Here is a 16,521-nt window from a genome sequence, read left to right on the forward strand (position 1 = left end):
CATGTCAATCCGGCCTTAGGGCTCCTTCACAGGAACGTATGTGTAAGCGCAACGTGAACGGTAGCTTTTGCGCGCGTGTGCGTTTTACTGTACTTTTTGCGCTCACAGGCCTAGTTCACATGGGCGCCGGACACACTCGCACCGTGATTTTAAAGGCAATGAGTTCCAGATGGGTTCTTTTTCCCGTATTGCGCAGGTATTAAGTGCGCAGTTGCGCACCCCTCATAGACTTCTAAGGGACTTTTGTGCACAAAAATAGAGCGTGCTGCGGTTTTTTTTTTGTGCGCTAAAAATTGTAATGAGAATTAACCCATTGAAATCAGTGGGTTCTGTTCTTGCCGTATTGCGCACGCAAACTCGCTCAAGTGAGGCCGGCTTCACACGGGCGAAAAAGAAAAAAAAAAAAAAATCGCACAAGATTTGTGTGTTGCGAGTTCTGTCTTTCTTCGTGCTCTGTGTCGCAGCGCCCATTGTTTCCTACGAGGCCGGCGGCAGAATCGCACCCTGTATTGGGCACACGCAATGTGATGCAAGGTCTCCCATTGAAAACAATGGGAGGAACTCCGCGATCAGTCAGCCGCGGCAGAGTATCGCTTCTTCCCCGAAGTGATGCAAGGCGGTTTTGAAACAGAAACGTCTCACATCCGCAGGTAAATGCATGTTGGCGAGCTCGAAAGTGGGCAGTGATTCACAGCACGGTCTCGCGCTCGCCAGACATGAACAGTCTATAATTTTTGGGGTAGGTTAATTAACAGTGAGAGATAGAATTTCCAAAAAAATCCAGAAAATCACATTGTCTAAATTTTATATATTTATTTGCATTTTGCACAGAAATAAGTATGTGACCCCTCTGGCAAACAAGACTTAATAGTTGGTGGCAAAACCCTTGTTGCCGCACAGCAGTCAGACGTTTTTTGTAGTTGATGATGAGGTTTGCGCACAAGTCAGAAGGAATTTTGGTCCACTCTCCTTTGCAGATCATCTCTAAACCATTAAAGGGGTTGTCCCGCGCCGAAACGGGTTTTTTTTTTTCAAACCCCCCCCCCCCCCCCCGATGCAGGGGTTAAAAAAGAACACCGGAGAGTGCTTACCTGAATCCCCGCGCTCCGGTGACTTCTTACTTACCTGCTGAAGATGGCCGCCGGGATCTTCACCCCAGGGCTTCTGTGCGGTCCATTGCCGATTCCAGCCTCCTGATTGGCTGGAATCGGCACGTGACGGGGCGGAGCTATAAGGAGCCGGCATCCAGCACGAGCGGCTCCATTGAGGAAAGAAGAAGACCCGGACTGCGCAAGCGCGGCTAATTTGGCCATTAGACGGCGAAAATTAGTCGGCTCCATGGAAACGAGGACGCTAGCAACGGAACAGGTAAGTGAAAAACTTCTTATAACTTCTGTATGGCTCATAATTAATGCACAATGTACATTACAAAGTGCATTAATATGGCCATACAGAAGTGTATAACCCCACTTGCTGCCGCGGGACAACCCCTTTAAGATTTCGTGGCTGTCGCTTGACAACTCTGATCTTCAGCTCCCTCTATAGGTTTTCTATGGGATGAAGGTCTGGAGACTGGCTAGGCCACTCCATGACTCTTTAACCCTTTTCAATCCACTGTCTGACGTCTAAAGACTTTTTCATTGGAGGCTGTACAGCTCCAATGTCGGAAGACGTCCAGCAGGGTATTCTTACTGTAGATTACTGGCCTCTCCAGCATGTCCCATACCGCAGTACTGGCTCTAGCCATCAGATGGCGCCATTGTACAATAACAGAAAGAGAAAGCGCCCCCCCCCCCAGGAAACCTTGAATCCAAAATTGGATTGCAAAGGGTTAATGTTCTTCTTTTTGAGCCACTCCTTTGTTGCCTTGGCTGTATGTTTTGGGTCATTGTCATGCTGGAAGACCCAGCCACGACCCATTTTTAATGTCCTGGTGGAGGGAAGGAGGTTGTCACTCAGGATTTTACGGTACATGGCTCCATCCATTCTCCCATTGATGCGGTAAAGTAGTCCTGTGCACTTAGCAGAGAAACACCCCAAAACATAATGCTTCCACCTCCATGCTTGACAGTGGGGACGGTGTTCTGGTATTAGTGTATCTTGATGCCACCAGAAGTGTGAGTGGCGACAGGATACAGCCACTTTGACATGCCGTACACACCCCCAACACCCTGTAGGCTGGTTATGCAGCCCCATCACGCCCCCAGGAACTGTTTGCCTGGCAGACACCCGCAAACCCCACAGCATGGCAGGGGAAACGCTTCAGTCACTGCAGCGTCGCTGTGACGAGCAGCAGAGATTCAGTCAGCAGTGGAGGACGGCACATTAATGTCCGACAGCAGCATCCGGGGAATAGTCAACGCGGGAGCGGGGAGGTGAGCACCTAGGATGCATATTTTTATATTCCACAACACTTCTGCTCTACCCAACCCAAGCAACCAATCACTGTGAACTAGCCAACCCAAGCAACCAATCACTGTGAACTAGCCAACCCAAGCAACCAATCACTGTGAACCAGTCAACCCAAATAACCAATCAGGTTGCGAATCAAGCAGAATTGTTGTGGAATATAATAATATGCGCCCAGAACTGCTTGTACCGAAAACTGACTGCAGCGTGGTCGGCAGTTGGAGAGCAGCCTCCGGGGAACACTGAAAGCGGCAATTGGAAGCGGAAGCTGTCAGCGGATGAGCGGTCTGGCAGGGTAAAGGCACCATGCGGCTATTTGTGGCAGGGATCGAGGGTTAGGGTAAGGGGCAAGTGTAACAGTCTTAGATTATAAGTGTAAAGCCGCCTGCAGACTGCCGGGTTGGATCCGGCTGCGAGAATTCTCGCCGCGGGACCCAACCCGAGCCCCTACAGAGAGCAGCGCGTACTCACCCGTGCCCCACAGCTCCGGTTCTTTCATGTGCCAGCTGTCGGGCAGCCAGCGCATGCGCAGAGCGGAGCCGGCAGCCAGTGAGTGACGTTTCTGTGCGGGGCTCGATTAGAACATGCGTCGGTTTGTTTGCCGCGCGAGATTTCGCGCGGACAAGCCGCGGCAGTCTGCCTAGGATTGCGTCCTAGAATTTCCGCCCTTGGAAGCTGCCATAGGATTGCGTTAGCAAACGCAATCCTATGGCAGCTTCCAAGGGCGGAAATTCCGCGGGAAATCCCGCTGCAGAATTTCCACCCTTCTGCAGGCGGCCTAAGGCTAACTGTTACACTTACCCCTCACCCTAACCCTCCATCCCTGACAGAAATCACGGCACGCTGCTCTGCTGTGCTGTGTGTGCAGCCAATCGGGAGCTAGGGGTGTGACAGAGGTGTTCCTTTTGTCAAACCCCCTAGCTTCCGGTGGCGTCAAGGTACACTAATACCCGGTGTTCTTTGGGTCATAGGCAGCATTTCTCTTCCTCCAAACGCGGCAGTCTGCCTAGGATTGCGTCCTAGAATTTCCGCCCTTGGAAGCTGCCATAGGAGCAAACGCAATCCTATGGCAGCTTCCAAGGGCGGAAATTCCGCGGGAAATCCCGCTGCAGAATTTCCACCCGTCTGCAGGCGGCCTAAGGCTAACTGTTACACTTACCCCTCACCCTAACCCTCCATCCCTGACAGAAATCACGGCACGCTGCTCTGCTGTGCTGTGTGTGCAGCCAATCGGGAGCTAGGGGTGTGACAGAGGTGTTCCTTTTGTCAAACCCCCTAGCTTCCGGTGGCGTCAAGGTACACTAATACCCGGTGTTCTTTGGGTCATAGGCAGCATTTCTCTTCCTCCAAACATGGCAAGTTGAGTTAATGCCAAAGAGCTCAATTTTTGTCTCATCTGACCACAGCACCTTCTCTCAATCACTCTCAGAATCATCTTCAGACGGGCTGCACATGTGCCTTCCTGAGCAGGGGGACCTTGCGGGCACTGCAGGACTTTAATCCATTACGGCATAATCTGTTACCAATAGATTTCTTGGTGACTGTGGTCCCAGCTGCCTTGAGATGATTAACAAGTTCCCCCCGTGTAGTTTTAGGCTCATCTCTCACCTTCCTTATGATCCAGGATACCCCACGAGGTGAGATTTTGCATGGAGCCCTAGATCGATGCCGATTAACAGTCTTTTTGCATGTCTTCCATTTTCTTACTATTGCACCAAGAGTTGTCTCCTTCTCACCCAGCGTCTTACTTATGGTTTTGTAGCCCATTCCAGCCTTGTGCAGGTCTATGATCTTGTCCCTGACATCCTTAGGGCTTAGTCACACGGGCGCCGATGCGCCCGTGTGACTGAGCCCTTACTGCAGGAAGAAGACGGCCGCACTTCAGGATGGACGACTCCCCGCAGCGCCGAAGACAGAACACATGACCGGCAATGAAGCCGGTCACATGTTCTTTCTTCTGCGCCCGTGTGACTAAGCCCTTAGAAAGCTCTTTGGTCTTGTCCATGTTGTAGAGGTTAGAGTCTGACTGATTGAGTCTGTGGACAGGAGTCTTTTATACAGGTGACCATTTAAGACAGCTGTCTTTAATGTAGGTGGCGAGTTGATTAGGAGCGTCTAACTGGTCTGGAGGAGCCTGAACTCTTAATGGTTGGTAGGGGATCAAATACTTATTTCTCTGTGCAAAATGCATATAAATATATATAATTTAGACAATGTGATTTTCTGGATTTTTTTTATATATTCTATCTCTCATTGTTAAAATTAACCTACCCAACAAATTATAGACTGTTCATGTCTTTGACAGCGGGCAAACTTACAAGATCAGCAAGGGATCAAATACTTTATTCCGTGTGTGTGTGTGTGTGTAAAATTTGTGGTCTGTCCGGCTTCCGGTCTTTCACAGAATGAATAGCGCACCATGCTGCACTGTCTTCTCCAGCCTTTTGTTCTGGATCTGCCGCAGATGTGAATGGGGTCTTGTATGTTTTCGGCCCGATATTGCACTCGGGGATGCCTCCCATCACTTCAGGGGAGTAGCTATCGAAAGCCACATTTGAAGATTGGCAAATGTTTCCCGTTGGTTTTAGTAGTAAGCCTCGCATCGCAACAGCATGTACCTCGCACACCGTGCGTTGCCCCCCGACACCCAATGAAAATAATGGGAGAGGTATTCAGAGGGAACGCCCAAAGATGGGACATTCTGCAATTTTTTTCCCATGACGCGATGAGCGACTTGTTTATTTTTCTTCCCTGCATGTATATGACCCCATTAAAAAGAATGCAGTTCATATTCGTGCGAGATTATCTCAGCCGCGTGAAAGCAGTCGAAAGGGGTTGTACAAATTACATTTTTTCTAAATTCCTGCTCCCTGTGTGTTAAAAAAAACCCCAAACCAATAATTGTGCACTCACCTCTCCTGGCTCTCCGTTATGTCTAGCCTGCCTCTGACACTGCGCTTGTACACGGGATGTCACAGGCTGATATATTTATCCTCCTTTCTTCCTGCCATACCCACAGGTACTGAATGCCTGTCTACAGCTGATTAGCCACTTACACCCTCTGCAGGCCCTTCTGTGAACTACCTTGCCCCATGTCTTACCCCCCCCCAACCTACCCCTTTTCTCGTCCACTGTCTTTGACGTATCTGCAGCCATGTTCTGAAGTATTGAAATCTGCTTTAACAGGTTTTTCTTAGTTTCTGCATCTACCTCTAACTACTTGAAGAACACATTTCTCTCAGCTTCCATTCTCTTCAGTTGTGCGCTAAGGTCAGGCTTCTGACTAATTTCTTCTTGCAACAGTTTCTGCGAATCTTCAATCTGATTTTCTAATTCCACCTGCAGTCGGTTCACCTTCTCAGACAGCTCTGCCTGGACTCTGTCACCTTCAGTGATTTTTAATTTTAGCTCTTGAAGCTGAGTCTCTACCCCTTTTCTCTTGCATTCAGACTCATGCTTGTCTTCCAATAGGACCTTCACCTCATTGGTCATCCCAGTACACTCACTTTCCAAAGCCTGTTTGCCCTTTTCCAAGGTATCTTTCACCTTTTCAGTTTGCTCTAGCTGTTCAATCAGCTCCTGGATCTGGGTTTCATATACTTTAGCTCCCTCATCCAAGCTTTTCTTCAACTGGGTCACCTTTTGTTCATGGAGTTCTTCTTGGGCTTCTTTGAAGTCCAGTATATCTTCCAAGACCTTTGTTTGCTACTCCGCCTGGCTGTAAGCATCTTTCGCCGTTTCCAGGTTTTCTTGGAGTTCACTTAAAGGGGTTGTCCCGCGCCGAAACTGTTTTTTGTTTTTTTTCAACCCCCCCCCCCCCGTTCGGCGCGAGACAACCCCGATGCAGGGACTTAAAAAAAAACAGCACAGCGCTTACCTGAATCCCCGCGCTCCGGTGACTTCTATACTTACCGGTTGAAGATGGCCGCCGGGGTCTGCTCCCTCCGTGGACCGCAGCTCTTCTGTGCGGTCCATTGCCGATTCCAGCCTCCTGATTGGCTGGAATCGGCACGTGACGGGGCGGAGCTACACGGAGCCCCATAGAGAACAGCAGAAGGCCCGGACTGCGCAAGCGCATCTAATTTGGCCATTAGACGGCGAAAATTAGACGGCAACCATGGAGACGGGGACGCCAGCAACGGAACAGGTAAGTGAAAAACTTTTTATAACTTCTGTATGGCTCATAATTAATACACGATGTACATTACAAAGTGCATTAATATGGCCATACAGAAGTGTATAGACCCACTTGCTGCCGCGGGACAACCCCTTTAACCGAGACTCCAGTTCACCATTTTTTTTTAGAAAGCTGTATTTTCAACTCTGCAATTTGATTACGTGAATCTGTAGAATCTTCTAACTTGCAATATGTCATCTCTATCTCTTGGACTCTCACCTGCCTTTTCTTAAAGTCCCACTCACACTGCGCAGCTTGTGCTTCCAGACATAATCTGCGAGCGGCTTTGGCTACATTTCTGAGGTCTTGTATCTCTTTGTGGGCTTTTGAAATATATCCTTCATATTTCTTTTTCTCACTTATCATTTCTTCCAAGTCTTGTTCACAGTGAGCGGTTTGCTCTTCCAGCAACAACCTGTGATCAGCTTCTGCTTTACCTAATCTTCTGAGGTACTCATTCTCCTTTGAGCCAATCACACTTTCTGTTTCAACTGAGGTGCTTCCTTGAGAGCATCCTCTTTCCCTCTGGAGTCTTCCTGTTTCCTCTTCTATTAGTAACCCTTTCCTCACAAGAGCATCCATAACCGCACACCTCATGACAGGTTCTTCCTGAACTTTCTTTTTTCATTTTGCACCACAAGATCTTCATTAACTACATCTGCTGTCATAAGAGAAGCAGTTTTCTTATTTTTGCAATTTTACTATCTGTAGTCCCAACAGACATTTGGTTGCTACGAGCAACTACCTCAGTTTAACAGGAAACTACACTGATAATACCGCGCTCTAGTTTGCCTTCACATTCATTACTACATGCATTCTTTTCAATATTTCTCCTCTAGAGACACGTTTGAGCTAACTCCCACATGGTGGCTGAACTCTCTGTAATAGCCTGTTCAGACTCTGCCTTCACCTGTGTAGATTGGGGGATGCCTCTGCAAATTCTAGACCTTTTATAGACCGAACCAACCATTCTACAATCCTTCTCACATGGGGCTTCTGTGTCAATAGAAAACTTTTTGAGCAACCCATTTTTAGCAATACAGTTTTCAGACACGTTTTCCTTAGATATCAATGTACACTTGGTGTGGGGACAGCGCACTTACCATCATGGAGGGTGAAGGGGTTAATACATTCATGTGCATCAACCTCTGCCAAGTGGTTGCAGAAAGACTTTTAGCTTGTGAATGGAAAGCTAAACCTAGAAATGAATACTAAAACTAAACTGGAGATCATCGTGTCAAGTCGTTATAGAACTTTCTGCGTGTTCCTGTAGAAGTTCTGCAGAGAATTCAGGGGTTAATCTTCCTTTTGATCTGTGCAGTTTTTGGCTGGAGAACGACTGAAGGAGGTACTTGGTCAAGGGGATGGGGCGTAACAATACTTTTGTCCTACTGTGGAGAGAGCTGAGTTGGGAGGCTGCCGCTCCAGCCGGTTGACTTGTTGATGGGTATGAATGAGAAGACCTTTTTAGTGTAAGGAGCAGGTACAGAAGTTACTGCGCAGATTATATGAGCAGTGCAAGATTATGCTAAGTGTGCAAATTCTGATTGCAGAACATGTATTTCACAAATTATTTTTCCTTCTTTATATTGTTTTCAGGGATTGAAATGGTGGAATGAAAATAAGACTTCAAGATGATTAAAGTGAAAGTGCCTACAGAAAAATGGTAAGTTGACATCTTAAAGGGGAAGTTATATGCTATATAAGGTGATAACAAGTCATTTTATAATCTAACTTGTTTCATAAAGCTGCAGAGATATTGCTTTACCTGTGGTCCTGCCCCCGCTTAGTCCTCCATTGGTGTCCAATGACCTGTACACCTTGCTCTCTTACTAGTCAGGATGCTCAGTGCCTTCGGATTCTGTAATGCTGACAGTTTGTACAGTTTGACACCAGCTGTCAGTACAAAACTGACAGGCATCCTCTGGCCGGGCTCACACAGCCGTAAGCGCAAGATGCTGCGCAGACCGCCTGTGTTGTGCAGTTTTTTTTATTTGGTAATATTTCCTGTGCTGTTGCACGTAATTGCGTTTGGGCACGTGTATATACGCGTCCAAAGGGAACTGTGGGCTCTGTTGTGCAGTTATACGCAGCAAAATAGACTGTGCTGCAGTTGTCTTTGCGCTCGCATATTACGCAATTCCGACACACTAATGTGAGCGGGACTGTGTAGGGCAATATAATTGATTGCCTGCAAGTTACCGTGTATCAAACGTCTGTTATGCAGTTATCCTACGTCTGTGAGCCTGGTCTAATAGGTATATAACTAGTAATTATTAGGAAATTATAGTACCAATATTTCTAGTGGAGCAATGCGCCACACAGCTCTGCTACATGCACGTCACACACACAGCACTCCTACATACGTTGTTCATCCCATGCAACAGGGATCAGAAGCAGCACAGCACTGGGGAGGAAGAACCTGTGAAGACGTCGCCGCCATACTCCGCCCCTGATCGCATGGTGGTGACGTCATTAAAGGTCCTGCATCCTTGTGCAGATTACGGGTAGACTACAAACCCCCTGCGGCCTCAGTTGCTATGGAATGTTAACACCTAGCCGGACAGCAGCCATGTGCGTACACGACGTGATCAGGGGCACATGTAACTCCCTCACTGGGGATGAAGGACCTTTGATGACGTCACCATCATGTGACCAGGGGCGGAGCATGCAAGTCCCTCACTCATGCACGGACGGACAGGTTATCGTTAGTATTTTGAAGATGGCTGACCTGGGGGTATTTATTAGGCCACCAGCTGCAATGCAAATCCACCAGCAATTTGCCATTTCATCAGGATTGGGATGCCAGATGGAGTCCACTTCTCTGTATAAAACAACCAGCACATTCGTATCTAGAAGCAGACAGTTCAGCAGCACATTTGCAGAAAAGGGGCAGTAATTGGATAGAAAAGATAAAGCAATACACTGGCTCTATGAGCACTCTACAATCTTGGTCTATGCGTTACTTCACCTTTTTTTTGTCCCATTATGTGGAATATTATTTCTTTGCGTTTAGTTGTAACTGTTTTGTACATCTTTGGCTGATGTGTATAGAATGTGATGTCAGTAGAGGTACATCGTACATGCGGTGCCTTGCCAGGGTTACTTAGTCTTCCCTTCTTATTTACTTGCTTATGTTCCTATCCTTAAACTACCAGTCACTTGAACACATGCAGGTGATAAATATTGTTTCTTATATGATTCCATGTGAACATATACTGAGCTGCCTGCTAATGATGACGGCAATAGTTGAGTCCAATGATATTATGCTTGTGGAGAAAAAGAAGCTCTTGCTGAGCATAGGAATTCACATTAAGTTTCAATGAAATACTGATGTGTATGACAAACCGGCATGCCATAAGAGCCAAATGTCGAGAAACCCTGACTAGATGACTCGTATCAATCAAAAGATGTCTACTATCACTGACTAGATGACTCGTGTCAATCAAAAGATGTCTACTATCACTGACTAGATGACTAGTGTCAATCAATAGATGTCTACTATCACTGACTAGATGACACGTGTCAATCGATAGATGTCTACTATCACTGACTAGATGAATCGTGTCAATTAAAAGATGTCTACTATCACTGACTAGATGACTCGTGTCAATCAATAGATGTCTACTATCACTGACTAGATGACTAGTGTCAATCAATAGATGTCTATTATCACTGACTAGATGACACGTGTCAATCGATAGATGTCTACTATCACTGACTAGATGACTCGTGTCAATTAAAAGATGTCTACTATCACTGACTAGATGACTTGTGTCAATCAATAGATGTCTACTATCACTGACTAGATGACTCGTGTCAATTAAAAGATGTCTACTATCACTGACTAGATGACTTGTGTCAATCAATAGATGTCTACTATCACTGACTAGATGACTCATGTCAATCAATAGATGGCTACTATCACTGACTAGATGACTAGTGTCAATCAAGAGATGTCTGCCATCTCTGGCTAGATGACTCGTGTCAATCAAAAGATGTCTACTATCACTGACTAGATGACTCGTGTCAATCGATAGATGTCTACCATCTCTGGCTAGATGACTCGTGTCAATCAAAAGATGTCTACTATCACTGACTAGATGACTCGTGTCCATCGATAGATGTCTACTATCACTGACTAGATGACTTGTGTCAATCAATAGATGTCTACTATCACTGGCTAGATGACTATTGTCAATCGATAGATGTCTACTATAACTAACTAGATGACTAGTGTCAATCAATAGATGTCTACCATCACTGACTAGATGACTTGTGTCAATCGATAGATGTCTACCATCACTGGCTAGATGACTTGTGTCCATCGATAGATGTCTACCATCACTGGCTAGATGACTAGTGTCCATCGATAGATGTCTACCATCACTGGCTAGATGACTAGTGTCCATCGATAGATGTCTACCATCACTGGCTAGATGACTAGTGTCCATCGATAGATGTCTGCCATCACTGGCTAGATGACTCGTGTCAATCAAAAGATGTCTACTATCACTGACTAGATGACTCGTGTCAATCGATAGATGTCTACCATCACTGGCTAGATGACACGTGTCAATCGATAGATGTCTACTATCACTGACTAGATGACTTGTGTCAATCAATAGATGTCAGGTATCACTGACTAGATGACACATGTCAATCAATAGATGTCTATTATCACTGGCTAGATGACTATTGTCAATCGATACATGTCTACTATAACTAACTAGATGACTAGTGTCAATCAATAGATGTCTACCATCACTGACTAGATGACTCGTGTCAATCAAAAGATGTCTACTATCACTGACTAGATGACTAGTGTCAATCAATAGATGTCTACTATCACTGACTAGATGACACGTGTCAATCGATAGATGTCTACTATCACTGACTAGATGAATCGTGTCAATTAAAAGATGTCTACTATCACTGACTAGATGACTCGTGTCAATCAATAGATGTCTACTATCACTGACTAGATGACTAGTGTCAATCAATAGATGTCTATTATCACTGACTAGATGACACGTGTCAATCGATAGATGTCTACTATCACTGACTAGATGACTCGTGTCAATTAAAAGATGTCTACTATCACTGACTAGATGACTTGTGTCAATCAATAGATGTCTACTATCACTGACTAGATGACTCGTGTCAATTAAAAGATGTCTACTATCACTGACTAGATGACTTGTGTCAATCAATAGATGTCTACTATCACTGACTAGATGACTCATGTCAATCAATAGATGGCTACTATCACTGACTAGATGACTAGTGTCAATCAAGAGATGTCTGCCATCTCTGGCTAGATGACTCGTGTCAATCAAAAGATGTCTACTATCACTGACTAGATGACTCGTGTCAATCGATAGATGTCTACCATCTCTGGCTAGATGACTCGTGTCAATCAAAAGATGTCTACTATCACTGACTAGATGACTCGTGTCAATCGATAGATGTCTACCATCACTGGCTAGATGACACGTGTCAATCGATAGATGTCTACTATCACTGACTAGATGACTTGTGTCAATCAATAGATGTCAGGTATCACTGACTAGATGACACATGTCAATCAATAGATGTCTATTATCACTGGCTAGATGACTATTGTCAATCGATACATGTCTACTATAACTAACTAGATGACTAGTGTCAATCAATAGATGTCTACCATCACTGACTAGATGACTTGTGTCAATCAATAGATGTCTACCATCACTGACTAGATGACTCGTGTCAATCGATAGATGTCTACCATCTCTGGCTAGATGACTCGTGTCAATCAAAAGATGTCTACTATCACTGACTAGATGACTCGTGTCCATCGATAGATGTCTACTATCACTGACTAGTTGACTATTGTCAATCAATAGATGTCTACCATCACTGACTAGATGACTCGTGTCAATCGATAGATGTCTACCATCTCTGGCTAGATGACACGTGTCAATCGATAGATGTCTACTATCACTGACTAGATGACTTGTGTCAATCAATAGATGGCTACTATCACTGACTAGATGACTAGTGTCAATCAATAGATGTCTGCCATCACTGGCTAGATGTCTAGTGTCAATCAATAGATGTCAGGTATCACTGACTAGATGACACATGTCAATCAATAGATGTCTATTATCACTGGCTAGATGACTATTGTCAATCGATAGATGTCTACTATAACTAACTAGATGACTAGTGTCAATCAATAGATGTCTACCATCACTGACTAGATGACTTGTGTCAATCAATAGATGTCTACTATCACTGACTAGATGACTCGTGTCAATTAAAAGATGTCTACTATCACTGACTAGATGACTTGTGTCAATCAATAGATGTCTACTATCACTGACTAGATGACTCATGTCAATCAATAGATGGCTACTATCACTGACTAGATGACTAGTGTCAATCAAGAGATGTCTGCCATCTCTGGCTAGATGACTCGTGTCAATCAAAAGATGTCTACTATCACTGACTAGATGACTCGTGTCAATCGATAGATGTCTACCATCTCTGGCTAGATGACTCGTGTCAATCAAAAGATGTCTACTATCACTGACTAGATGACTCGTGTCCATCGATAGATGTCTACTATCACTGACTAGATGACTTGTGTCAATCAATAGATGTCTACTATCACTGGCTAGATGACTATTGTCAATCGATAGATGTCTACTATAACTAACTAGATGACTAGTGTCAATCAATAGATGTCTACCATCACTGACTAGATGACTTGTGTCAATCGATAGATGTCTACCATCACTGGCTAGATGACTTGTGTCCATCGATAGATGTCTACCATCACTGGCTAGATGACTAGTGTCCATCGATAGATGTCTACCATCACTGGCTAGATGACTAGTGTCCATCGATAGATGTCTACCATCACTGGCTAGATGACTAGTGTCCATCGATAGATGTCTGCCATCACTGGCTAGATGACTCGTGTCAATCAAAAGATGTCTACTATCACTGACTAGATGACTCGTGTCAATCGATAGATGTCTACCATCACTGGCTAGATGACACGTGTCAATCGATAGATGTCTACTATCACTGACTAGATGACTTGTGTCAATCAATAGATGTCAGGTATCACTGACTAGATGACACATGTCAATCAATAGATGTCTATTATCACTGGCTAGATGACTATTGTCAATCGATACATGTCTACTATAACTAACTAGATGACTAGTGTCAATCAATAGATGTCTACCATCACTGACTAGATGACTCGTGTCAATCAAAAGATGTCTACTATCACTGACTAGATGACTAGTGTCAATCAATAGATGTCTACTATCACTGACTAGATGACACGTGTCAATCGATAGATGTCTACTATCACTGACTAGATGAATCGTGTCAATTAAAAGATGTCTACTATCACTGACTAGATGACTCGTGTCAATCAATAGATGTCTACTATCACTGACTAGATGACTAGTGTCAATCAATAGATGTCTATTATCACTGACTAGATGACACGTGTCAATCGATAGATGTCTACTATCACTGACTAGATGACTCGTGTCAATTAAAAGATGTCTACTATCACTGACTAGATGACTTGTGTCAATCAATAGATGTCTACTATCACTGACTAGATGACTCGTGTCAATTAAAAGATGTCTACTATCACTGACTAGATGACTTGTGTCAATCAATAGATGTCTACTATCACTGACTAGATGACTCATGTCAATCAATAGATGGCTACTATCACTGACTAGATGACTAGTGTCAATCAAGAGATGTCTGCCATCTCTGGCTAGATGACTCGTGTCAATCAAAAGATGTCTACTATCACTGACTAGATGACTCGTGTCAATCGATAGATGTCTACCATCTCTGGCTAGATGACTCGTGTCAATCAAAAGATGTCTACTATCACTGACTAGATGACTCGTGTCAATCGATAGATGTCTACCATCACTGGCTAGATGACACGTGTCAATCGATAGATGTCTACTATCACTGACTAGATGACTTGTGTCAATCAATAGATGTCAGGTATCACTGACTAGATGACACATGTCAATCAATAGATGTCTATTATCACTGGCTAGATGACTATTGTCAATCGATACATGTCTACTATAACTAACTAGATGACTAGTGTCAATCAATAGATGTCTACCATCACTGACTAGATGACTTGTGTCAATCAATAGATGTCTACCATCACTGACTAGATGACTCGTGTCAATCGATAGATGTCTACCATCTCTGGCTAGATGACTCGTGTCAATCAAAAGATGTCTACTATCACTGACTAGATGACTCGTGTCCATCGATAGATGTCTACTATCACTGACTAGTTGACTATTGTCAATCAATAGATGTCTACCATCACTGACTAGATGACTCGTGTCAATCGATAGATGTCTACCATCTCTGGCTAGATGACACGTGTCAATCGATAGATGTCTACTATCACTGACTAGATGACTTGTGTCAATCAATAGATGGCTACTATCACTGACTAGATGACTAGTGTCAATCAATAGATGTCTGCCATCACTGGCTAGATGTCTAGTGTCAATCAATAGATGTCAGGTATCACTGACTAGATGACACATGTCAATCAATAGATGTCTATTATCACTGGCTAGATGACTATTGTCAATCGATAGATGTCTACTATAACTAACTAGATGACTAGTGTCAATCAATAGATGTCTACCATCACTGACTAGATGACTTGTGTCAATCGATAGATGTCTACTATCACTGGCTAGATGACAATTGTCAATCGATAGATGTCTACCATCACTGGCTAGATGACTAGTGTCCATCGATAGATGTCAGCAAATGCGATATGCGCCCATTACCGCGCTCGCCCGTGTCAAGAAGTCCTCACAAAGATTCTATTTAGTGGCAATGAAATTCCTGTATATAAAGAAAACACATTTAGGGCTTCATCTGTTTAATGATGGCTTTTTTTGTTACCATGATTGCTGAAAATATGCTGCACATGTTAAAATAACGTAGGCCCATAAATATGTGGATATATTTAACCCCGTGTTTCTAAATGGGACGTTATGAACTTTCATCCTTCATGTGAAAAGCCAAGTTCCCATGTCTTACAGAATGTTCGTTTGTGACTTTTTTTTGTTATCACTGAATTCCTTCACATTCACAAATATTTGATTAGATTGGAAAGAAACAGCAAACGGCGCCGATACTGAGAGCGCTGGGGATGGAAATTATGGTTATAAGGCCTTATTTAGAAGGGCGTTTTTTTCTTTCCATGCAAATCTGTTCCACTTTTAATTGGACCAAACTAGTACAGAACTAGAACGCGGATTTTTATGGTAATGTTCACGTGAGCATCTTTATACTCGGATGGCAAGTCTGAGTTAAAAAAACAAACAAACCCAGCATGTTCTATTGTGGTCTAAATCTTGGAGAAGAATCACTAAATTAAGTTAATGGGTGTTTTAAAAAGAAAAAAATGGGTTGCATGTGAGCGTGTTGTGTGTTTTTTTTTTTTTTTGTTCACGCACTCATTGACTTCAATGGGAGTTTTAAATGACATCATTTGGGCCGCCTTCCTTTTTTTCACACTTGTGAAGAATGGATTGCACTTAGATGACAATTACGTATGACAAAAGCAAAAATGCATACAAATCACCTGAAAAATTGGTCCTTTTTTTCACAGATCAGTTGCCCTCACTTGCGTGAATAAGGCCTAAGAAATGTACTGTAATGCAAGGAAGTTTATTAGCCCATTAAAACTTCTGGGTTTCTGCATAACTTTTTCTAAAATGTGATCAGAACCGTGTTCTACATGAACCCAGACAATTACATACAAAGGATAGAGTTTTTCCCCATTTATACATTTTTTTTTTCAATTTATCGTACAGATGCGCTTATTTGCGCAGCATATTATGTGTGAATGGGCTAGT

General features: G+C 43.9%; 1 protein-coding gene across 1 annotated transcript in view; it reads left to right on the forward strand.

The window, feature by feature from the left end:
* Positions 1-16,521, forward strand: part of AGTPBP1 (ATP/GTP binding carboxypeptidase 1) — a 134,981-nt gene that overhangs the window by 1,045 nt on the left and 117,415 nt on the right. Inside the window, exon 2 of the mRNA XM_066604106.1 lies at positions 8,186-8,252. Within this exon, the coding sequence (XP_066460203.1) occupies positions 8,221-8,252 (32 nt within the window). The 5' untranslated portion in view covers positions 8,186-8,220. The remainder of the gene's footprint in view (positions 1-8,185; positions 8,253-16,521) is intronic.

This window comes from Eleutherodactylus coqui, chromosome 5, assembly GCF_035609145.1.
Source record: "Eleutherodactylus coqui strain aEleCoq1 chromosome 5, aEleCoq1.hap1, whole genome shotgun sequence".
Lineage (NCBI taxonomy): Eukaryota > Metazoa > Chordata > Amphibia > Anura > Eleutherodactylidae > Eleutherodactylus > Eleutherodactylus coqui.